At 48.5% G+C, this 24,865-nt stretch overlaps 1 protein-coding gene across 3 annotated transcripts in view; it reads left to right on the forward strand.

The window, feature by feature from the left end:
• Window positions 1-24,134, forward strand: part of LOC117401045 (tensin-2-like) — a 40,352-nt gene extending 16,218 nt beyond the window's left edge. For all 3 annotated transcript variants that reach the window (XM_059011554.1, XM_059011556.1, XM_059011555.1), the window contains exons 2-28: window positions 239-344; window positions 644-681; window positions 9,448-9,486; window positions 9,613-9,654; window positions 9,888-9,937; window positions 10,389-10,572; window positions 10,959-11,009; window positions 11,215-11,337; window positions 11,459-11,523; window positions 11,715-11,798; window positions 12,188-12,303; window positions 12,509-12,569; window positions 13,090-13,165; window positions 13,643-13,772; window positions 14,119-14,184; window positions 14,584-14,700; window positions 14,863-16,218; window positions 16,350-16,509; window positions 16,999-18,284; window positions 18,719-18,850; window positions 19,143-19,235; window positions 19,922-19,999; window positions 20,367-20,444; window positions 20,740-20,908; window positions 21,538-21,606; window positions 21,816-21,845; window positions 22,110-24,134. In XM_059011554.1, coding sequence (XP_058867537.1) covers window positions 239-344; window positions 644-681; window positions 9,448-9,486; window positions 9,613-9,654; window positions 9,888-9,937; window positions 10,389-10,572; window positions 10,959-11,009; window positions 11,215-11,337; window positions 11,459-11,523; window positions 11,715-11,798; window positions 12,188-12,303; window positions 12,509-12,569; window positions 13,090-13,165; window positions 13,643-13,772; window positions 14,119-14,184; window positions 14,584-14,700; window positions 14,863-16,218; window positions 16,350-16,509; window positions 16,999-18,284; window positions 18,719-18,850; window positions 19,143-19,235; window positions 19,922-19,999; window positions 20,367-20,444; window positions 20,740-20,908; window positions 21,538-21,606; window positions 21,816-21,845; window positions 22,110-22,251 — 4,941 coding nt within the window. In that variant the 3' untranslated portion in view covers window positions 22,252-24,134. The remainder of the gene's footprint in view (window positions 1-238; window positions 345-643; window positions 682-9,447; window positions 9,487-9,612; window positions 9,655-9,887; window positions 9,938-10,388; window positions 10,573-10,958; window positions 11,010-11,214; window positions 11,338-11,458; window positions 11,524-11,714; window positions 11,799-12,187; window positions 12,304-12,508; window positions 12,570-13,089; window positions 13,166-13,642; window positions 13,773-14,118; window positions 14,185-14,583; window positions 14,701-14,862; window positions 16,219-16,349; window positions 16,510-16,998; window positions 18,285-18,718; window positions 18,851-19,142; window positions 19,236-19,921; window positions 20,000-20,366; window positions 20,445-20,739; window positions 20,909-21,537; window positions 21,607-21,815; window positions 21,846-22,109) is intronic.
• Window positions 24,135-24,865: the final 731 nt, after the last annotated feature.

Raw genomic sequence — 24,865 nt, forward strand, 5'->3', positions numbered from 1 at the left:
AAAGCAGATCCTGTGTTTGCTTCAACCCTATAGCAAAGCCTAGGTGAGCATTGTAAATCCCAGAGACATGGTAAAGCAGATTAAGAAAACATGGCAGCCTGTGATCAAATATTGTAAATGCATAGTACAACCACTGGGAAACGGGAAAGAACTGCTGTGCAAATTTAACGCGCTCAACTTTGATAAGGGGCTCCTCAATTTCAAGCGCTGTACCCCCTCTTTCTCTCCCTCTCCGCAGCCTGGGAAGGGGGACCCCCACACCTTCAAAGAGAAATTCTTCAAGAAGAAACGCCTGTGCGGAGTGTGCAAGCAGCCGATCGAGAGCCAGGGGTCGTTCTGCAGAGGTGAGTGCTGAGAGCTCTCTGATTATTGCATGCCGCTGTTTGACGAGGCTTGGAGGTTCCTGGTTCAAATCCCTGCTCAGCCACTGTCTCACTGTCCATCAGCTAAATGAATAATAATAATAATAATTTGATGAATTGAAGAAGTTTTCTTTACTTCTGGTCTGTCTGTTACCCTTTTTGACCCGTGAACCTTCCACTACATGCTCCATCTCCTCTCCTCCTGCAATCTTGCGTTTCGATAACCAGTGTTCGTCAAGATCCTTTTTGTTAACTGTTTTCCCCTTTTCTGTTTTCTGCAGTGTGCAAAACGGCGACCCACAGGAAATGTGAAGCCAAGGTAAGGCTTGTTTTTAAAATGATTCTTCTTTTCGCTCCGATTCTGGTGTTGCGGTTTCATTAACCCCAGAGTAAAACTACAGTAACTGCCTTGTTCTATCGCTAATCACGAGATCTCGACAACAACGATCCGATTCACGGTCACCAGGTCCGAACTGTGAATTATTCTGTATATATCAAATAAAAAAGTACCTGTATTAGGCATCAGATATACTGTTTGGTGGGCTATCTTAGTAACGAAAGCAGACCCAAACCCTGCTAGTCAGATCTGACCTATAATTTGAACCATGCCGATATCATTCTGATATTCAGGCTGACTGATGTTCTACAAACCGAACTTCATCTTCATAACTCCGTGATGAGAGTGTAAAACATTTCCAGTATGTTTTTTATGAAGATTCGTAATACCATGCGGTTATCAAAATCCTCAAACAAAGGCTCTCTTTTTGGTACAGTTCAGATCCCAATCAAAACAAGCCATTAAAACGAACCGTTGAAATGCTTTGCGAATACCATATTTCATCCAGAACTATAAAACACTTGAGTGCTGCATTTTGAAATACCGAAAGAAAACATCACTAGAAACTAGAAGCCTTCTTCGATGTCTTCAGACTTGAGGTCGAAGCGTTTTGAGTTATCATCGAATCTGTTACGTTTTCTTTCAGTTTTTCTAAATGCACAAACCCAAAGGCTGGCTCATTTGTTGTCTGGTTCCAGACTAAACAGTTTTGTTTCGGATTCCCCCTCATGCACCCACGCTCGCTCGCTCACTCGCTAAACGCTGATAAGAGTCTCTTGGAAGCGGAGTCGGGAGAGGGCAGGGAGTGGAGCTGCCTCAGGGAGTGTCTGCTTCTTTCCTGGGCAGTGACGCTGACCGATCGGGATTGGGATAAACTCTCCGGAAAAGGGAGAGGCCCTGCACAGAAATGTCACGTTTAGGATGTTTCTTTTTGGGATTATAAATATTGAAGATTCTATTTGTGGAAGGGTGTAGAACTATTGGAACTGGTTCTGTGCTGAAAATCAGAAGAAATGTTTAGCAGTCAATGCTTCAGATTTATAATACTGCTTCCCTGATAAAGTTTTAACTTAGTTAAAGCATAAGTTTAATAACAATGAAAGCATGGGAAAACTGCAAATCTACTGGGGTAAACTTTATCTCTGAGAAAAGCTTAGTTGTAAGCTGTATTAGTAATAGTTGTATAGCCTAGCAGTCATAGTAAGCATGGTTTGCAGTAATCATTGTCTCTGTCTGTTAGTGAAAATCTAAAATAAAGGAAAAGAATAAATAATTCTGAAAAAACACTTCTGTTCCAAAAAAGAACTTACGCAGTACAGTATATTTGTTACAGGGTCGTCCCGGCAACCGGAATATGATCTTGCGCAATAAGAGAAACGCAGAATTACATGGAAACTTGGATCTCTGCTGATTTGATTTAAAAATAAATAAATAAATAAATCCAAGAGGAACAAGGTCTGAGGAAAGAACTTGGCAGAAAAAAATGTAAATAAAAAATGCCAGCAGTTGTATCCCCAACCCAGCAGAGCTGGTACTTCCAGAGGACTAGCTCAGTTGGTACGGATTTTGGACTGGGTGGAAGCTGCAAGGTAAACACGAATGGGATGGGTCCTGCAAGGCATCCCCTGGAGCTCATAAACACCCCAGCCGCCCGGCCGAAAAAACAACATCTGGTTGTATGAAATAACAGAGATGAAGACTGGGAGAGGTCAGGAAGGGACTGTAGCCAAGAGAGATGTCCTTAGAAAACCTTCTCTCCTGCATGGACAGACAGAAGGAGCTGTGGCCGAGGCTGATCCGTGCATCACCCGTGCATTGTCGGACGAAGCATCCTACAGCTTAATAGATTTAAACTGGTCCCTTGACGTAGCTGACGTTGTAAACCAGTATTCATTTTCAGCTGCATTGTCCTCCTGGGTCTTTGCTTGATACGGGCACCGTGGCCCCTGCGATACCTTAATGTGCATATAGTTGAGCCCCTGTGTTGTGTAGTGAGGAGGCTGGCTTGTAAGCACGAGTATGAATCCCAGGACCTTGCAGATCTTGTGACGATGACATCACCGGCGATCCATAATCCATTTAGTGCACACAGACTCGCCCAGTATTCCTTCTCAGCATAATCCTATCTGGCACATCTTAATAAATTAAATGTGGATGATAACCATGACTCATTAGTTATCAATGAGCCCTCTGTACTAATACTGTAATAAATTAGCTGGCTCTCAGATCCTGTGTACTAGTCTGTGTTCAGCTGGCTTGCTCTCAGATCCACAGTACTGAGTTCTCTTACCGGACTGCATTAAACCTGGTGGCTGTGATGTCATGGGTGCGAGTTAGCGTGCTGTACCCCTAGCACGGTATATGGGTGCGTGTCAGTGCATGGCGATGGAAGTGTAAAGGATGGCTGGCTTGCCATGTTGACAAACCAGGCAGGAAATATAATTTCCGTAGCGGGCAAGGTCTGACTCAGAGCTGTCCTTGTGCCTTCAGGCAGAGGAGAGCAATTCGAGACTCTGCAGTACAGGCATCCTGAACCAGAGGGGAAAAGAAATGGGAAAAACAGGAGCACCTAAACCTGCCCCGGATGTATTTACCCTATCTGGGTATCTGGTTGCCATCTCTTTGGCTTTTAAATTTCAGCTGCAGGGTTGGCTTAGAATCTCTCCTAGTTTGTCTTTTTTATGTGACTAATTTAACGCTGGGCTACCAGATATGAGTAGAAACCAAGTGTGTTTTTTTTTTTTTTTTTTTTTTTTACACAGTTCTGTTTTTATTCAGTTAATTAGCCTACAAAGTATTGTCAGTATATTCTGTTGCTGGTCTGTCTAGACGATCCCAGCAGTTTGATCTCCCCGCAGCTCCCAGGATGCCTGAAGGTTAAGGGGGCAGCGTGTGGCTCGCTTTCTCCACAGCTTGTTTCTCTTTGGTGTCGGAGGGGAGATGATGCAGACCCCCAGCCTGCTGCCTCTCCCCGGCTCTGCTCAGCATTGCTTCCAAGATATCCTGACACTTTTGTGTGCTGGCTGTTTACTTTCCTAATCCCCCTGCCCTCAACCCCTCCACCCCACCCCAGCGTCCGAAACACAGCCCACATGAGTCTGCTCTTAAAGGAGGGTTTAAATCTGTTTGTGTACAGTGTTTGCATGGCTTCAAACATGCACTACAGTAACCCTGCACCCCGTACACAACTGTCTACAATTCAAAATATTTGCATATCCTGAATTCAAACCAGTAAAGATATTAAAAAAGCTAATAAGAGAAGATATAATAGACTTAAAACCATTGTCCCTTTAACAGGACCCATGAGTGTTTAAATATAGGCACGATCATTTTAAATCAGTATGTAAGGACAGTTTTCATTCCTAAGGTTTTTACGTTATTAGAAAAAAAAAATAGTTTACTTGAGAAGATTGGATGTTCATGCTTTCTAAAAAACAATTAAACAAATAAATCTCTCGATGCAGACAAAGTCAAGCTGCTACAACATGGAGGGGAAAAAAAATCACAGCTTGCAAAATATCTCCCATCCTGACTAAGGAAAAATAAAAGCCTCCTCCGAGGCTGTGCTCGCTGCACAGCGCTGAGCGCAGGCAGGGCTGGAGCTGAGCCAATCCTGTTGTTTTAGGTCGCAGTTTTCCTGTTGGGAAGCCAGAGTGATGTTCCTCTGTGTGTTTGAGTTAGGGAGGAGGGGAGCTGTCGATTCAATCAGAGATAGAGAGATAGAGAGAGAGAGAGGGAGAGAGACTGTAGTTGTGCAGGAGAGACACACAGGAGACACACTGCGCTTGTGACACAGGAGATGCACTGAGAAACCATGCACACACACACACTCAAAAACACACAGGTACTGCTGCCTTCCCCTCCTTGAAGACAGGGGGCGCTGCTGGGGAAGGTGTGTGTTCGATTTCTGACTTTTTAGGTAAGTCTAAGATCTCCTTTTCATAGTTTTTGATACTGTTGTTACTGTAGCCAGGACATTTTGTTAAGGACTAATGGAGTTCTTGAGATTTGTTTTTTTGTCATGTTGATTCAATACAAAGCCCTTCTGCCTATGCATAGAGGGTTCAGTGTCGATTTAGAGCGGCACATTAAATTTCAGTCAATAGGTGGCGCTTTGGAGCTGCATGCTTACGGATTCTGTACAAACCAGGAATAGGATCTGTTCCGATTTGTCAGATTGCGTTTTCTTAATGTTATTTTGATTGGATCGTGATCAGCAATCCTGGTTTTATTGCTATTGTAATTTTTTTAAACACATGGTAATAAACAGCAGAGTGTGTAGGAGCGTGAGGTTCTGTGTGTCAGTAAGCGAGCGTGAGGGAGTGCGCGAGTGTGCCGTCGTCCCCCTTTGCGGCTGCATTCAACTCCAGGTCTTGATTTATTACGACCGCTTAAACCAATTGGATATGAGAAATAAGGCCTCAAGCTTAATCCCAAAACATGCGATTTGCTGCTGGATAACCACAAGCCCTCGGCATATAGCAGCTGGATCACCAGGTCCAGACAGCGCCTCCCTGTCCTAAAACACAACACTGATGTGAGCAGCTCTTGGGATGTCAGCGGGGGAGGGAGGTGTGTGGGTGCGCTCGCAATCTCTTTTAATTACAGAGAGATTGAGTTTCTCTGACGCAGCCCTGAGTGCGTGCAGGCTGAGGTGGTGTTCTTTGCAATGAACTCTACTGTTCGTGCGGCACAAGTATCAAACCAATTTGCTTCATGAAGTCGAATGAAACCTGCTGACTAATGTTACGTTAACATATTGAATTACAGACTGTTTTTTTGTTTTCCATTTAACGAAAAGCTGACAAATTGTATAAAATTGCAAAATGACTGAGATTTAGAAGACATTTAGAAGGTTTCTCACTATAATCAAAGCACTGATCGATAGATTCATATGTAATCCTTTTCATCCTGCGTTGCTTTCTGATCAAGGTGTTATCAGGAACACATATTTACCTGACCGTGCGACCGTCTGTTTGTTTTGTATGGTAATGTAGTGTAGTGCCGATCAAGCCACAAGTAGCCTTAGAAATGCAGGAGCTTTTATATTTCTGCTCTCTACAGAACAGGACTTCTCTTTTGATAGTGGAGCTGAAGGAGAGCGAGTCTGAAGAAATGTCACCCCTGTATATTATGTTACAGTTGGGAATGAGAACGAAATGTCCTGTAAAGAGAGAGAGAAAACAGGGCAGATTATAAATCCCAAGGCATTTCAGTACTTTCATTTGCTTCCGGCTCCTGCCAGATGTTCGACCAACAGCTGGATCATGTTCTGGGGAAGTTCATGAGCAGTGAGAACAGGAAAGAGTGTTCCCATGCAGGGACGGGCGTCAGAGGCCAGGTTCGAAGACCCTCGAACTCTCCGGACTATTTTTATAATTGTTCTTGTGACGCAGGGAATGGGGTTGGAGGTGGGGCGTCGAGGGGAGGGAGGATGTGGCCCAGGCTCAGTCCCTGTTTACTTATCTCCTTAATGACCATGTTTACCGTACAGCTATTTCAGTTTACAGTAAACTGCAGTTTAGATAAATCTTTGCCTTGGGGAGCGCTCTTTCATTCCAGCGTTGTTCGTTTGCGTGCCAGTGACGTTGCTGAGAACAAGCAGCGAGGAGGGCCCTGGCAACTGTGGTGATTTGACTTTTCCCAGATTAAATTCTGGTGCTAATCAAACAGGGCTGGCTTGGCAGTACTTGAGATCAAAACGTTAAGAAAGAATAGTCCTCCACACACCTGGAACTTGAGGGACCTGCACCCTTTCTCTTAGGGGAGGGGGGTGAGGGAGCAGTTCAGTCTCCATGCCTCAAGCCTGCCCTGGACTGGAGGGAGCACCCTTTCTCATAGGGGGAAGGGGGTGAGGGAGCAGTTCAGTCTCCATGCCTCAAGTCTGCCCTGGACTGGAGGGATCACCCTTTCTCTTAGGGGGTGAGGGAGCAGTTCAGTCTCCATGCCTCAAGCCTGCCCTGGACTGGAGGGAGCACCCTTTCTCTTAGGGGGTGAGGGAGCAGTTCAGTCTCCATGCCTCAAGCCTGCCCTGGACTGGAGGGAGCACCCTTTCTCTTAGGGGGGTGAGGGAGCAGTTCAGTCTCCATGCTTCAAGCAAAAACCAGGCCTGTGTCCGACAAATCTCTAAAAGAAAATCCTGTCATCTATTAAAATAAATGCGAGGAAAGGGAACACGCAATCTCAGTTATCTAGCAGAGGAAGCAGGACACTGTTTACTGTCTGGGACTCATTTAGATGTTTGTGAAACACCTCATTCCCTCATTCCTGTTTAATGATGCTCTAACGGGACAGACTGGCTCAGCTTTTACTCCAGTGGAAAGAGTTCAATCAAAACCATGAAATCAAACAACGTTCTTGTCTGTTGTCACGTTCTCATTTTTCCATGCGCATCGGTTCCTGTGCAGACCCGCTTGTGCAATTGTGATTTTTTTAAAGGTTTTCCTACATTGCATCCATTCTTTTAATGTGAGCGTCATCTTTTAAACAGTAGACACGTTCATTTCTGCACTCAATGGTAGTTCACTTAAAGGTGAAACATCTTCCATAGTAAATGTTTCATTTTTGGCCGACACTTTATCGGCAAAATCCCCATCTTCTAGACCCTTGTACCAAACCAGTAAGTTTACCACTGTAAATGAGCACAGTAGTTTTGCAGTTTTCCCATGGTTAGACTATGCAGTTGCCATAAGCTTTACCATACCTCTCTCTGGGCTTTCACTATTGGATTCGGTGCACTTGGCTGTGCTTTTACCATGGCAGACCTGTCTAAGCGAGGTATGCATGAGGAATTGCTGAGCAGTGAGCTGACTGCGAGTGGATGTTCTGTAGTCCTGTTCCAGTCCCTGCCCCGGCTTCTGTTCCTGTCCACAGCAATCCCTCATTGTGGCCAGGCTCCCTGGGGACTGCTTACACCGTTCTCACGCCCTGATGGAGGAACCTCGAAATGACAGGGGGCAGCTTAGAACAATAAACGAGAGGGGAGGAAGTGGTCTAGTGGACTCTGTGTGCTGGATGTGGTGCAGCCTAGTGGTTAGAGCTGAGGGCTGGGAGCAAGGAAGATCTGGGTTTGAGTCCCGTGCACAGCTTCAGCTACGGAATGTATGATCTGGAGGTGGTGTAGCCTAGCGGTTAGAGCTGAAGACTGGGAACCAGTAGTGTCCCACACATAGTTCTGACATGAAACTTGCCATTAGAGGTAGGGTAGATTTTGTAATGAAGAGTTCCTCATTATACTGTGTATGTGGGTCGTTGCACAGTCTGCCATCTTCCTGTGCTGTATGTATATCCATTTATTTCCATTATTCAAGCTTTTCAGTTGCGTTAGTGTCAATTTCCAGAGAGGAAGAGAATTGCAGCTCCATTCTGAGGGGTGGGGACAGCTTGACTGAATCAAGCCATTCATCGATTCATAGGAGAGAGGACGGGGTGTGTGTGTGTGTGTGTGTGTGTGCGCGTGTTTGATCAGCTCTAATAAAGAGAAACTGTTACTTCACAAACAGCCTGGCAGTGTGTTCCAAGAGAAAGGCAGCAAGCTCCAGGAAATCTGGGAGTACGTTTTGACCCTAGGGGGGGCTGGAATACTGCCTGTTTGTTCTGGCAGAGCTGGGACTCTTAATAGCCCTGCATCCTTCCATTGGAAACTGTGGAGTCTGTGTTACCAGGCAGGGTCCCTCCAGCATGGGACACCCGGGGGGAGACTGTGTGCTCTTAATGATCGGAACAGAGGCTGGCCTGTTCAGGGCAAACCCTCTACAACAAATCTGAATAGACGTTAGAAGTCTTAAAAGAAACCTGACAAGGTGACCATGACAAACGACTAGAAGCCTTTCTGTTTTTGATTCGCATCGGTGGGTGAGGTTGATGTAGTGCGAGGGATCTCTTAATGGTCCCAGTAAGAGGAATGCACGGGTGCTGGTTTTTGTTAGACGTTTAACCTTGCAGAATTGTGACTTCATGATCTACATTAGGGCAGGCAAGCAAGGAAAAAATTGTCATTTGAAATTAAGTTTGTTTCAGCGAGCTGGCTGATTCGGGAAGGTTCTCTGTGCCCTATTGAAACTGGGATGGCAGCTGTGAATCGGACCCGTCACTTTGAATGCCCTGCGATGCCCACCATTGACATGTGTTTCTGCACTTCACAATATGTCCTGTGACTGGAGTGGGTGGAATTTTCCACGTGGTTTCCAGTATAAAAATAGAGAAGGATCACTGTTGGAACACGCTTCTCAGAGTTTCCAGGAATGTGTGGTTTTCTTAATAAAGTATTAGGAATCTGAACACTGTCAAGACCCGAGCACCATTGAAACTACATCACTATCTATAGTACATAACCATATTCCATTGCAAAACAGCTATTAATATGCATAAGGTAGTAATTAAAATACTATACTGTTTGCACATTTTAACTTAATAATAATAATAATAATAATAATAATAATAATAATAATAATAATAATAATAATAATAATGTCCAGTTAATAATAATGCTGTAATTCCATTAAGGGGTTCTGATAAGCCTGGGGTTCTCAGATCCCTGATATGGTATTCCAGGAGTATCTGTCTAGCACAGTTTTGGTGTTATTAACTCTATTCTAACACATGGTAACAGAGTCGAGGGACAGGCATGGCCAGTGGGACTGATCAGGCTATTCTAGCTTTGCCTACAGAGTTCATGACCTCTTGTGCTGACCTTCCGATCGCTCGCTCTCCCCCCTCCTAAACTTTGACCCTTTTGATCTGTTCCAGGTGTCCACTTCCTGTCAGCCAGCTCCCCCCTCTGACCTGGTGAGTTTGGCAGACTCTGCTGTTTATACCCATTCATTAATTCATTCACTCGTTCATCCCTTTATCCTCGAGCGGCTGCGTCGCGGTGTCTGATTTCTGAGAGGCTTGTTTGGTTTGTTTTCACAGCAGCGCAGAGGCACGGCCCCAGCGAGACACATCCAGCACCTGGTGAGTACCGTGTGACTCCGAGCGTGAAGAGCCATGCCAGCTTGCACTGGGAATGTAATCTGACCAGTCGGAGACAGTCCTCTCTGTGGTTTACCTGGTTTTTAAGGTCTTGTGTGCAGCCTGGCTCAAACCGCTCTGAAATGGGAATCCTATTATCAAGCTCACAGAGTGTAAAACCTGGACTGGCCCAAGCTGCTCTAGAATGGGAGTCTGATTTCTTCTTTCTTTTCTAGGGGTCAACAAAATCCCTGAACTACACCAAACAGAGGAGCACGCTTCCAAGGTAACTACCCACCCCCCTCATTTTTCAAGGATAAAGTTGCATTAAACTAGAAATGTCTAACTCTCCCCTGTCTTCTCTCCAATCTCTCCCCTATACATTCTCTCCTCCCTCTTTTCCCTCTCCATTCTCTTATCCCCCTCTCTCTTCTCTTCTCTCTTCATTCATTCATTCATTCATTCATTCATTCATTCATTCATCAAAATACTCTCCTCTCCTCTTTCCCCTCTACAACCTCTCTCTTTTTCTGTCTCTCCTCTCTCTCTCTCGCTCTCTCTCTCTCCCCCTCTCCCCCTCTCTCTCTCTCCCCCTCTCTCTCTCTCCCCGCTGTCTCCCTCTCTCTCTCTCTCGCTCTCTCTCTCTCTCTCCCCCCCTCTCTCTCTCTCTCCCTCTCTCGCTCTCTCTCTCTCCCCCTCTCACCCCCTCTCTGTCTCTCCCCCTCTCTCTCTCTCAGGAGTTTCAGTGTGGACCGGGTGATGGACAGGGTGATGGAGCAGAGCTATGACTTCGACCTCACCTACATCACGGAGCGCATCATCTCCGTCTTCTTCCCACCCGTGCTGGAGGAGCAGCGTTACCGCGGCAACCTCAAAGAGGTGGCGTCCATGCTCAAATCCAAACACGAGGACAAGTACCTGGTGAGTGGAGACAACCAGGGGGACAGACTCTCAACAGTCATGGCTGCATTTTAAATGAATTCAGTGTTACGAAGAGGACTGTAGAGTCTCTAAATGCTGCCTCATCTGGTCACTGTTGACATTTTCAGCTTTCCAGAGCACTGAATTTTAAAGTGTGTGGGGTAGGGGTGTGTGTGTGTGTGTGTAGGGGGGTGTGTGTGTAGAGAGGGTGTGCGTGGTGGGGATGTGTGTAAGGGGGGTGGGGTGTGTGTGTGTAGGGGCGGTGGGGGGTGTGTGTGTAGGCAGGTGAGGTGGGTGTGTGTGTGTGTGTAGAGGGGGTCTGTGTGCAGGGTGGTAGGGGGGTCTGCAGGGTCCAGTGTCACAGCGAGTCTACGCTTCTCTTTCAGCTCTTCAACCTGTCTGAGAGGAGGCACGACATCGGCCGGCTCAACCCCAAGGTAGGAGACACAGCCGCTGTGCTGAAGAGGGGCTTGGAAGTTCAAACAAGAGAGCTGTGCTTGAGCACTAAACCAAACTCCTTGAGTTCAGTGCTCCGAGATCACTGAGAATGGGAGCCCGTGTGACGTTTGTTTAACCGAACTGTAGCGGGTCTGATTAGGGTGTTAAACTTTCTCTCTCTCTCTCTCTCTCTCTCTCTCTCAGGTCTATGATTTTGGCTGGCCCGATCTCCACGCTCCCCCCCTCGATAAGATCTGTGCGATCTGCAAGTCCATGGAGACCTGGCTGACCTCTGACCCCCAGCATGTGGTCGTGCTGCACTGCAAGGTGAGGGGGAGGAACCTAATCCGGGGAGGGCGGGGCTAGAGCCAGCACTTAACTGCTCTGAACTGTACCATTTTATTTGAAAAAAAAAACATTAAAAGAAAAGCGATTCTCTATTCCTCAGGGGAACAAAGGAAAAACAGGAGTGATAATCGCTGCCTACATGCACTACAGCAAGATTTCCGCAGGGTAAGGCTTTATTTAAAAAAAATATATATATTATTTATATGTTTTTTACTAACTAACTTTTATTGAAATGTGGTAGAAAATGAGACTGATTCCTTCTCCCTTCTCCTCCTCCTCCTCCCCTGACCCTTTCACATTTCTGCCTTCTCTCCTCCCTTCTCCCCTCTCTCCCCTCTCTCCCCTCTCCCCTCCAGGGCAGACCAAGCTCTTAGCACTCTGGCTATGAGAAAGTTCTGTGAAGATAAAGTGGCACCATCGCTGCAGCCCTCCCAGAACAGGTAACTCAACACAGGAGAGGGGAAGATGATACAGCATACAGGTGCAGGGGTCTACAGAACAGGTGTGCTAGTCTGTATAGGACAGGTAACAGGTGTGTCACCACACTGTAGCACAGGTAATCTGGGACATCTTCCATGGGCTTCACCCTAAGGGTTTAACACCACTTCCGTTATTTCACTGCTACTCCACTCGGTGAGTTGTTGGCTCACGCATTGCAGTCACTTCCTATTGGAAGAGGGTGAGGCTCCCTCTTGTGGTCACTCAGTGAAGTACATCGCAGCGTTCAAATTAGGGCTGTGTTATTTAATATATAACCTGTTTTAATGAAACTAACCAAAATACCAAAACGTTCTGACACTAGCTCTGCACTGAACTGGTGATTTTGCAGGTATATCTACTACTTCGGGGGTCTCCTGTCGGGGGCGATCAAGATGAACAGCAGCCCCCTGTTCCTGCACCAGGTCCTCATCCCAGCCCTGCCCGGCTTCGAGACCCAGGGAGGGGGTAAGTGAGTCCAGAGAGAGGGCATCTCCTTAGGAACAAGCCATCTCGCTAGCAGTATAAAACGACAATTGTAGCGCCGCTCTCCCTCACGGCAGCCCCCTGTCCTGTTTCCTCAGCAGTCAGTCCTCCCCCTGTCCCGTACCATCAGCACATTCCTCTTTTGTGCTCCTCCAGTCTCACCCCCGGCCGTGTCTTTTAATTACAGGATACTTCCCATTCCTGAAGATTTACCAGTCCATGCAGCTTGTCTACACCTCAGGAATCTAGTGAGTACGAACGTGACAAAGAGTCTGTGTGCTGTGTGCTGTGTTTTAACAAGCTGATTGATTGTTGCGTAGTTTATTATATGTCCTGAGGTCTCTTCTTTGTATCAAAAGTGAATCAGCTAAACTAGAGTATATAGTAATCTGATACTGATGTGATACAGCCGTGTGTATCAGATGACTTGTATCAGACTGAAATGATGTCTCTTTAGGATTAGCTGTACTGTTTAATTATTCTCATTTAAATACATATGTAAAAAAAAGCCATCTATGATGCAAGCTGATGCAGTATTCTGTATTTAGTATGCTATTTCTATTATGTGATATTAAACATATTTTGTGATAGACATTTGCTTATATTGTAACATTTCTGTTCTGCAGAACGGATATCACTATAGAATAATCCATCACTACGATTATCAATTTTTTTTTAAAGATGATAATTAGTAAATACCTTATTGTGTTTCCCTCTCCCTCCCCCTCTTCCATCTTTCTCCCTCTTCCCTCTCCTCCCTCTCTCCAGTAACATGAACGGTTCAGCGGGCAGGAAGCTGTGTGTCACCATCGAACCAGCTATGCTGGTCAAAGGAGACATCATGGTAAGTGGGCTTCCAGTACCAACCCATCCCTCGATCATCACGTCAGAGATCAAGCAGCTACTAGGAACCAGGGAAGGGGCAATTCCTGCTTTTCAATTCCAATTCCTTTGTAAAAATCGGTTCCCAATTCCAAATTCCATTCCTTCAAAGGAATTGGAATTGGAATTTTTAGAGACATAAATAATCGCTGTGACTGTTCAACTGCTTTCAATTGAAGCCAATTTCACTGACAAGCAAACGCTGACTTCATTTGAAGTAATTTGTTATCACTGTTTGTGAGAAGCTCGTTTTAAATGATTACCGCTGATGGCATTTTTTTGATCAGTGATGTGCTGGATTGCTTAAAAGGGAATGAAAACCAGGAATTGACCCCGGACCCTGCTACTGTAGGAACCGGACGCGCGGCGATGGGAGCAGAATGGCCTCTCCTCTGGTTCGTGATCTTTCTCATGTTCCCTCACTCTCTCTCCCGCCCAGGTGAAGTGCTATCATCGCCAGGCTCAGGCATCGGAGAGGGACGTGGTCTTCAGGCTGCAGTTCCACACCTGCACCATCCATGGGGCACAGCTGTGGTTTGGCAAGGGGGAGCTGGACCAGGCATGCACAGGTACAGCCAGCAGGGCTCTGGGAAGAACAAGGAGCCGGTCCTGCTGCAGGTCTGTGGGCACAGAGCTATAGGAGACCTCCAGACTGTGACCCTGTGGGGCGTGCTCAGTTTAGATGAAGTAGGGGGAGTAACGGGAACAAGATGAGCCTTTCTAATTCTCAGCGGGGATAGTCAAGAGGGTTAGAATGGTGCTCCTGCTGGGATCCCAACCGTCAGTGTTAGAAGAAAGTTAGATTATTGCTGATTTGAGGGTGGATAGGTTACATTGCTGTCTGTGTTGTGTTCCTCTCTCTCACTCCCTCTCCCTCTCTCAATCCCTCTCTCACTCCTCTCCTTCTCTGAGCAGACAGTCGGTTCCCACCTGATGCCACTGTGGAGTTTGTGTTCTCCTCGGGACCGGAGAAAATCAAAGGTGGGTCAGAAAGCTTACTTTGTGCGTGTGTTTATTTGTTTTTTGAGTTTTTATTTGCCCATGTGAGTTTATTTTTATGTGATCCAGTGGTTAGAGAAAGGGGCTTGTTACCAGGAGGTTCAATCCCAGGCACTGACTCCCTGTGTGCGACTCTGAGCAAGTCACTTCACCTCCTTGTGCTCCTTCCTTCAGATGAGACGTAAAACAAGCGAGGTCCTATTGGAAGCGACTCTGCAGCAGCAGCAGTTGTTGATGCGTAGTTCACCCCCTGGTCTCTAAGCCGCTTTGAATAAAAGCATCTGCAAAATGACTAAATAAAAATATAAATGTGAGTGAAAGTCACAACAATCTGTTCCTGACTCCTCTCCTCCTCTCCTCCTCTCCTCTCCTCCTCTCCAGGGCGGGAGGTCCTGCGCAATGACCCTGCGGTCAGCGTGGATTACAACACCTCAGACCCGATTGTGCGCTGGGACTCCTACGAGAACCTTAGCCAAAACCACCAAGACAGCCTGGAAGGTACAAACCAGCACACTGTCAATGCAATTATTTCTATTTTTTATGCTCTGAAGTTTAAAAATATACCCAGGTTTTAACTTTCATTTGTAAGGAAATCATTCCCTTGCAGCTGCAGAGCGCCTGTGTTTGTGAACCCCTCTCTGACTCTGTGTGTCCCCGCAGATATCTCCCACACGCGGGGGCCTCTGGACGGCAGCCTGTACGCCCAGGTGAAGAAGAAGCGCGGACCTGGCTCCCTCACCCCCAACGGCAGCCCTGCCAGCACCGAGAACAGCCAGCTGCTGTCCGCGAGCAGCGACTCGGGCCACTCCTCCGCAGCCACCGAGAGATTCGAGGAGCCCCCCTCCCGCCCTGCACCCCCCTCCCGGGCTGAGAGAGAGGAGCTGGACCGGCTGTTGGGGGGCATCGGAGTGCGAGGAGGAGGAGGAGGAGGAGGAGGGGGGGAGGAGGAGGAGAGGGACAGGGAGACGGCGATCCTGGATGATGGGGAGCCAGAGAGGATGGGGCCCCTGCGGCTGTGCCGTTCCTGCTCATGCCGCACTGGGTATCGGTCTCAGAGCTGCCGGGAGAACGGCTGCTGCCTTCACAACGGGCTGACCCTGGAGAGGAATGGGGGCCACCTGGAGGTGTGCCATCACCGTGCCACGCTGCACCGCCAGGACGCGCTGTGGGACAGGCAGCAGAGCCAGCCGCCCCAGCAGTCGCCACCGCAGCGCTACCTGCACAGGTCTTACTCCGAGGGGGGCAGACATCTGTACCAGTACCCCCCTCCAGACTTGCCTCCACACAGGCTGCTGTGCAGAGAGGAGTACCCTCCCTACCACGCCCACCCTCACCCCCACTCCCACCCACCCTCCTCCTACAGGGACCTTCTGATCCTAGAAGGCCAGCCCCTCAGTCTGGCGCCCCCTACTTGCCCGTGCCGTGACTGCCGCGAGGAAGCCTCGTCAGCAGCTGCCTTCCACGCGTTGCGTATAGACAGAGAGGCGGGGCTGGGGCGGGGCCAGGAGTTACACTGGGAGGGGCTTCACCACAGAGAGGCGGGGTTACAGTGGGACAGAGAGGCAGGGCTACACCAGGAGGCAGAGCTCCACCAATGGGAGGGCCTTCATCGCGAGAGAGAGGCTGAGCTTTGGCACAGGAGGGCCCGGGCCACACACGGGCCCCAGGCGGCCCCTCTGATCATGCCGGCTGACCCCTACGGCCATCACCACTCCCCGCAGGGTCACGAGGTCGCCGCATTTACCTTTGACCCCCTGCCCCCTGTCCCGCACTCTGCCCACTGTCCGGAGCTGAAGTACAGTAGTGGAGGGTACCAGGCTCCCAGGCTTCCCTGTGCCTACTCTCCTTACCAGGCCGTGCCCCCAGCCCGCACGTTGTCTACTGCGGAGAGTCGGGGGTATGGGTCCCAGTCAAGCTCCCCCCTACCTCCGCCTGCCAGGACCCCAGGACCCCCCGAGAGCAGCAGCGCCCCCCCAAGGGAGTTCCAGCACGCTCCGCAAGACAGCCAAGCAGCAGGTACAGACTGGGTTTAAACGGATTCTTGCGTGGATGTTTGTTTGTTTCCAAGAAACTAATAATTTAAATTAAATTAATAAATTAAAGTTGGCACTGAAACAACCTCTCCTCTCTCTCCTCCCCCTGGTTAGACGGTGGTCCGGTGGACAGTGTGGCCTGGCGTGACTCCGCAGCTCAGGGCACCCTGCGTCGACTCCACCGCGAGGCTCGCATCATCTGCTCCACGCCCCCTGACCTCTCTGGTCCTCCCACCCCCGTGCACTCCAGCAGCCCCCTGCAGAGCCGAGACAGGTACAGTGCAGTGTCCTGCGATCCTTCACTCTGTTCAGGGCCTGGGTTGGGTAGAGAGGAAACGCAATGGGGGGGAGGGATGCAGACATAACCAAGAAGTGACTGAAGACATGAACGCAGAGGCAGCGATGGAAATAAGACTGTTGCGTAGCAGTTTCACCAACTCCAGGTTTTACTAGGAGTTTGATGAGCCCCGGTGTATAGGTAACAAGCTCATCTGTGTCTTATTTAAAAACAGGAACGGATCCAACTGCTTTGCAGTGGGAGTCTTACTGCCAGCCCTGCAGAGGTCTCAAGTTGTTTGTTTCTCCCTGCACTGCACGTAATAATTGGTTTATTGAATTCAATCATTTTTGTTTTACGGATTGTGGTGGGATGCTCTGAATTTAAATTTGTGACGTCGGATTGCAACCAGTGGTCTAATCCTCTTTCCAGACACTGTATTTTACTGACCCCTCCTCCCCCTGTGTGCCCCTTCTCCACCTCTAGCCCCAGCCAAGCACAAGAGGAGCAGCATATCACTGAGCAGGGGCCAGGGAGGGCTGTGGAACCTTCACCCCCTCGGAACAGAGAATATCGGGGACCCCTCCCCGAGCCCCAGTGCCAGGATCATCATCCATCTCCCCCCGTCTACCAGCCAGCCTCTGCTAGCCCCCTTTCCTCCCCTGTGGGGTACCCCAGTTCTGTCCAGGCCTCTCCCACAACTCCTGGGGGTTCCCCGAACAAACCCCACCCCTCCCCTGCCCGTCAAGTCAGCCCAAACTCTCGGACCACCTACAGCCTTCCCCCCGCCCCTCCTGCACCGCCCAGCAACGGCCATCAAGATTGGTCACTGGGTGAGACCCCCAATGGAGCTGGGAATCCCTATCCCTCGCTTAGCCCTCAGTCCCACGCACTGCAGGCCACCACAGTCAGCCCCTACGCCACACCTCGCTGCAGCCCTCAATCCCACACCCCACAAGGCAGCTTCCCCACATCGGTCTGTCCCCCTGCTGCCCCAGGCTCAAACTGCGACTCTCCCCCAAACCAGCCCTCCCCAGTCTCTCTGCATGTCAATGGCACTGCAGTGGGGGACGCGTCCCACAGGGGTTACCCCTCCCTAACAAGCCCTGACAGGACTATAACGGAGGGATTGCCTTCCAATTCTAGCCCTGCACCCCAGTCCCAAGCTCCCCCCACATCCCCTCCTGCTCATCCCAGCTCTGCACCCCACTCTCCAGCCCCAAGAAGCCCGGAAAGGTCACCCCAAGATGAGCCTCCTATCCCCGGGTTCGCAACGCTGGGTCGCCGCTTGATGTTGGGATCCGAACCCCAACACTTGCAGCCCTGCACAGTCAGCGTCCAGGGCTCCTCCCCCTTACCGTCCTGCCAGGGGAGCCCCTCTGAAAGTCACTCCTCGACCCCCTCCTTCCCCATCTGCAATTCATACTACGCTGGGCACAACCCCCCGACTCCCAGCCAGTACACGGGGTACACTGCCGTCACGATCCCCCCACCCCTCGCGGACCCCCAGCCCCCCTTACCTGAGAAGAGGAGGCTCTCCACGCTCGGTGAGAGGTCACCCGGCCCAGGCTCGCCCAATGGGAGGTCGTCAGCGATGCGGAACTCCCCCGGCCCCGCCCACTATCAGCACCATGTGACCTTCTCTCTGGATCAGGGTGAGGTCAGGGAGGCGGAGCCAGACTCTACTGTCAGTATCGTCAGTCCCATCAGCGCCAAGTTTGTGCAGGACAGCTCCAGGTTCTGGTACAAGCCCATCATCTCCCGGGACCAAGGTAGGTCCGGTTCCATGTGCACCATCAAGCTTTTGTGCGAATAAAGAATTGTTTTTGAAATTGAATGTTTATACAAAAAACAAATTCATGAGTTCATTATATTATACACAAATGATTGCTATCTTCCATTTGATATTTGACTGTGTTTAATACAACCGCCTTCTTCCAGTAGTGTAAGGCAATGTCTCATTCGATCCTTTTGGCCACTCCCTTATTCCTGTCCATATAACTTAGTACACTCCCATTCGCAGAGCAGGTGTAGCCATTCCAGCTTGCTGTTCAAATTAGACGCAGTGCATACAAGGCTGGCTTACTGTTCAAGCTCACTGGAAGACCTGGAATGGCTCAAACTGCTACGCAATGGGAGTGTTAAAATAATACCCAGCAGATGCGATCCCTTATGAACCCTCCCCTGTTTCCTGCCCCTTGTGCAGCCATCGCTCTCCTGAGGGAGAAGGAGCCGGGAGCCTTTCTGATCCGGGACAGCAACTCCTTCCACGGGGCGTACGGGCTGGCACTCAAAGTGGCGACGCCTCCTCCCAGCGCCAGCGCTCAGGGCAGCAAAGGTACCCTCGCCCTTAATCGATTCAACACAAAACATCCAACCCCAAGTCTACGCCAAACCTGATAATAAACAGTAGCAACCTGATATTGATGAGATGACATCTGAAACTGCATAATTCTTCTTCTTCTTCAACATATAAAATATAGTACGGGGTGCTGTGTAAGCTCATTTTCATCTCCTCGAGTTCAGAGTGACCAAGCATGACATCCAGCTTGTCTCATGCCCAATGCTGTATTATAATTACAATGTGCATTGTTTGTGCTCGCTGCTGATTGGTGCTCTCCTCTTGTCAGGTGACCCCCTGGAGCAGTTGGTGAGGCACTTTTTGATTGAGACGGGCCCCAAGGGTGTGAAGATCAAGGGCTGTCAGAACGAGCCTCACTTCGGTGAGAGGAGGGGGGGGCTGCCACAGAGTTTGTGTCGACAACACCAGCTGGAATTCTTTAGATAAAGTTGTGCTCTGTGGGCAAAGTGACTTTTTTGAACGTCATCTGTCACTGCACTGCGAGAGACCGACTTCCCAAAAAATTGCGTTGCCTTTTAAGAGAGGATGACCATATACAGGGATGGGAACTCCTATTGCATAGCAGTTTCACCAATTCCAGGTTTTACTACAAGCTTGATTAGCCTCAAGATAACAAGCTCAGATGTGTCTTGTTAAGCACCTAGGAAAACCAGGAATGGATCAGACTGCCATGCAATGGGAGTCTTATTTCCATCCTTGATATTGCACGTTTCTCCAGGATTTGTCTTTATATATTTTTTTTAAATACCGCACTGCAATGCATTGTGGTACTTGTAGTCCTGCTTGTCTTAAAGCAGAGAGAAACCAGTACCTGGGATATGGTCACCCTAATTAAAGTACACGAAAGCCACAGTGACACATTTCTAGGTCTGCTAGATGTCTGGTTTGGCTCTGCAGGATTTTGAAAGCCCATTCCATCGTTGTGGCTGAATTCATGGTCCATCTACAGTAGCGTCTAATTGTGTTGTGTTTTTAAAACAGACTCCTAGCGTGTCTGCTGCACTGTCAACGCTATAGCTGTGGTGTTTTCTCTGCTCTCTCTTCCAGGGAGCTTGTCTGCTCTGGTGTACCAGCACTCTATCACTCCCATCTCCCTGCCCTGTAAGCTCAGGATCCCAGAGAAGGGTGCGTATTCCCACAGCGATCCTCCAAACACACCCTGACTCGCACACGGCTCAGCGCTGCATCCTGAAAAACTAGTTCTGGTTTAAGCTTGAAGCCACAAAAGTGAAAAAAATGCCACACCACCCATAACTCAGCTGCATCCAGGTTAGGCTTTCAGCTATACTGAGTTGTGATGGGCAGGGTAACAGTTACAGTGCAGTATACAGTCACCTTTGAGTTTTCACTGTTGAATTTCTCTGCACCGAACCATGCCAACCACAAGAGGGCGCAGTATCACTAGAACGGCATTCTTCAGCACTAGGCACTTTTACTTGCAATATTATTCAAGTCACTAAAATAGCGTCGTCTTTAACCCCTTGTATTCCAGATCCCATGGGGGAGAGCCAGGAGCTGAGCGCAACCAGTAACATGAGCACAGCCGCGGACCTGCTGAAGCTGGGGGCAGGTAGGGCGCAATTCACACGGCGTCCAGTAGGGGGCGATGATGATAGTTTAGGGTTTAAACATTTAGAATTTTGCCGAAGCGTTTTTAATGATAATGAAAGATATGCAAAGCTTTTTTTTTTATATATATATACAGAACACACCCTAGCTTCAAAACCAACCCAATGGCTGGTTTCACTTGGTAAGGTAGTCCAAGCCTCTGAAATCAGCCTAATACAAAGGTGTGTCTAACTGCAGACTACTTGGTGTGTTTAACAGGAAGGTGACCTGTTGTTTTTTTGTTTTTTTTATCCCAGCTTGCAACGTGCTGCTCCTGAACTCGGTGGAGACGGAGTCTCTGACGGGACCCCAGGCCATCTCCAAGGCGACGGCCGCCACGTACTCACGCAACCCACGGCCCGCGCCAACCGTCGTGCATTTCAAAGTGTCAATGCAGGGAATCACACTGACGGACAGCCAGCGCAGGCAAGGACACACAGACAGGCTCTGTCGCACACAAACACAGACACCAGACACATACACACAATCGCGGAAAAATAATCGCGGTTCACTGTGTGAATCTATGCATCGGCACACCCCTAGTCTCAAACCAGTCAGACTGCAAAACCCAGCTGGATTTTCTAGAATGTTATATCAGACCAGGCGAGCGGATTTCTGCAAACCTGGATTAGTTTTAGTGAAATGAGTTGTCAGGCACGTGTACTGCAGCACGTGTACGAGGGCAGCAGTGTGGAGTAGTGCTTAGGGCTCTGGACTCTTGACCGGAGGGTCGTGGGTTCAATCCCCGGTGGTGGACACTGCTGCTGTACCCTTGAGCAAGGTACTTTACCTAGATTCCTCCAGTAAAAACCCAACTGTATAAATGGGGAATTCTATGTACAAATAATGTGATATCTTGTAACAATTGTAAGTCGCCCTGGATAAGGGCGTCTGCTAAGAAATGAATAATAATAATAATAATAATTGTGCATCAGATACATCTTCAGAAATACAAGCATGATTGTGCAGTTCTGAAGGAATGTTTGTTAGGCCCCCCCCCTCCTCCTCCTCCTCCGCTTCCTCACTCCTGTCCTTTTTTACCTCTCCGTTTTCAGACTCTTCTTCAGACGGCACTACCCAGTCAGCAGTGTGACCTTCTGCAATGTGGATCCGCAGGACAGGAGGTAAGCGCAGAACCCTGACCAGTACACTCGCTGGTGTTAGCCGCTGTACCCGCTGTAGAAATAAGAGTTAATTAGACTGCAGTAAAGTGTTTTAAAACCGATCCATCATCTCCTATGGCTGATAGAATGCCTCTGTTTCAGGATGGCACTGTGTTTCCTGAATATAAAACTCTTCCTCATTTGTTTTTGTCCGTTCCCTTGTTTTCCAGGTGGACAAACCCTGACGGAACGACGTCCAAGTGAGTTGAGCTTTCTTTCCTTCCGATTTCTTAGAGAACATTGGACCTAAGTAAGGCATAGAGGGTCTTGAGAAGGAATTCTGGGAAGACACTGTCTAGAACATAAATCATGTGGGGTGGGGGCTTAACAGACTGTACCTTTTTAAGAACGCTAGTCAGACCTGTAATTCTGTGCCTCGGTGCTCCCTGTTATAGAAGGTGTTAATATTCATTCTCTCTCTCACTCTCTCTCTCTCTCTCTCTCTCTCTCTCTCTCACTCTCAGGGTGTTCGGCTTCATTGCTAAGAAACAAGGCAGCGCCTCGGAGAATGTGTGCCACCTGTTCGCTGAGCTCGACCCTGAGCAGCCAGCGTCCGCCATCGTCAACTTCATTAACAAAGTCATGCTGGGGCCTCACCGCAGGTAGACAGGCCAGGGGAGGCAGGAGCCTGGGACCAGAGAGAGAGGGGGAGCCTGGGGCTCAGAGAGAGAGAGAGAGGGGGAGCCTGGGGGTGTGAGAGAGGGCAGGGCTTTGAGGAAGCTGTGTCTCTCCGTCCACATGTTTTCTCCTGCACCACCATATTTATACCCCAGATTCACACCTACTGTACTATAGAGGGAGAGGGAGGTAGCCAGGTCGGTTTTGAATTCAGCTTGATCCAGAATATCAGAGAATGCTTTAGAGCCGGGTCCCTCTTTACAGATACCGTACCTGTCAAAACGTGCTGTTCAGAGTCCCGTTCAACATTTAACAATTGAGTGTTCATGCTCACTTAAGGGTGCATTCATTAAGTGAGCACTGTCACTCAAGTGCTGTTACTGAGCATGACCGCTAGGCACTGCAGTTCAAGAGGTCATCGATTACCAATAATAAAAACACCCAATGCAGCGAAATGCAAAAAGAAACGCAATCCGTTTTAATGACAAACCTTTCGACTACAAGTCTTGTGTCTTGTAACTTACTCTGGTTTTTGTATTTCCAATGCAATAGAAGGCAAAGTGTTAGTCTACAGTATATGTAAACATTTCTGTTGGTATTCTAATTATTATTATTTTTAGAATGACTTCTTAGCTTTTTTTTTTTTTTTTGCACAATGTCACTTTCTTTTGACGGACAGTAAACTGGCGTGTTCACCTCCTACCCAGTGCACAAAGGCATGAGTATTCACTCACGGTTCTGTAAGAGGTCCACGACTTCAAACAGACGCTTTAAAAACCAACCAAGGTGACCAGAGATCTCTTACAAAGCACAAAACTCTGGAGTCATGCTCAGCAATACCCTAACCCTAACTAAACAAAGCCCCTCTCCCCAGTGCTCCCTGCACTCCTAGCCTGTCTTTAGCTGTGTGTGTATCTGACAAGACCAGCAGTTTCAAGTCCATCTTTTGTGGAGTTATACAAGTTTCGGTTTAGCCCTAACTTCTCCTGTGGTGGAGTTTGGGGTAGATAATCTTACACAAGAGGAGTCGATGCAAGCACAGGTTATGTAGGATAGCGTGTGACTGTGTGTGTACGTGCCTGGAACGGGATTAGAGTTATTGTGTGGACAGCCACTGAGCTATAGGGAGAAGGATTAGGGAACTGGGTGACCCTGAACAGGGTCATTGCAAGGGTAAGGAGCGGAGACGTTTTGGGTCAGGGACAGGGTTGGGTGGTGGAGGGGTTGGAGCTGGAACCCCCAGAAGTGAGACTCGATATCCAGAAAACATGCATGGTCATGGTCCTCCCTTTCTGAAGACCCCTCGTTCCATGAAACTAAATGAATCCTGCTCAAGGCCATCACAGAACTATAGGATGACCCGTAAATCAGCATTGGCAAAATCATAGATTGCAAACGATTTAGGAATTCATTCCTCTTTGCTTCAAGATAGTTCACTCCTGAAATAAATTAGACTATATATATATTCTGTTGTAATATGCAGTCCTATTTTGTAAAGCTTAATCCATGTATTTTTGCTCAGAATCCAAATATCCAAAAATTATATATAGTCTAAACTTTAATATATTCTGTTGTACTTGTTTTTATATCAGCCTTTGTATGTAGTAATATATTTTAATATGACCAGCTGCCTTGGAAAGTATCAAATGGAAGGAAACATTATAAGAAGAAAAATTGAATTTATTGTTATTACTATATTTGCTATTTTTTAAATCGTATTACATGCAAAACAACCGAAGAAGCCTTTCAGTGAAAGTGTAGAATGTAAACGTGTTAGCGATTGCGTGCTTGGGGGGTTTGGTTTTTTTTTTGTTAGTTTTTCTTAAACCCTTTTTACTGTATTTCTTCTAATAAAAAACTACTTAAAACTTTTCCGTCCCCTTTCTGTTTAAGAGCTTGCCAAGTCATCCAGAATAATTAGGGTTTTCCTGAGATCATTTTACAACCAAAATAGAAAATAATATTCTTTAAAGTAAATCTAAAATACAGAATAATGCATTGACTGCAGTGAGTTACCAGCGGATACACTGAAATCCAGGGAGAGCAGACGGCAGACAGACCACCAGCTCCAGCCCTGAGACAGAGGACAGTCCCGCCAGCTCCAGCCCTGAGACAGAGGACAGTCCCGCCAGCTCCAGCCCTGAGACAGAGGACAGTCCCGCCAGGTCCAGCCCTGAGACAGAGGACAGTCCCGCCAGCTCCAGCCCTGAGACAGAGGACAGTCCCACCAGGTCCAGCCCTGAGACAGAGGACAGTCTCGCCAGCTCCAGCCCTGAGACAGAGGACAGTCCCGCCAGGTCCAGCCCTGAGACAGAGGACAGTCCCGCCAGCTCCAGCCCTGAGACAGAGGACAGTCCCGCCAGGTCCAGCCCTGAGACAGAGGACAGTCCCGCCAGGTCCAGCCCTGAGACAGAGGACAGTCCCGCCAGCTCCAGCCCTGAGACAGAGGACAGTCCCGCCAGCTCCAGCCCTGAGACAGAGGACATTCCCGCCAGGTCCAGCCCTGAGACAGAGGACAGTCCTGCCAGGTTCAGACTCACCTTTGCCCGTTACTCGGGTTTATTAATAGCAGCCTCGACCCAGAAGGTATCCCAGATATTTA

Source organism: Acipenser ruthenus, chromosome 42 (assembly GCF_902713425.1).
Source record: "Acipenser ruthenus chromosome 42, fAciRut3.2 maternal haplotype, whole genome shotgun sequence".
NCBI classification, from domain to species: Eukaryota; Metazoa; Chordata; class Actinopteri; order Acipenseriformes; family Acipenseridae; genus Acipenser; species Acipenser ruthenus.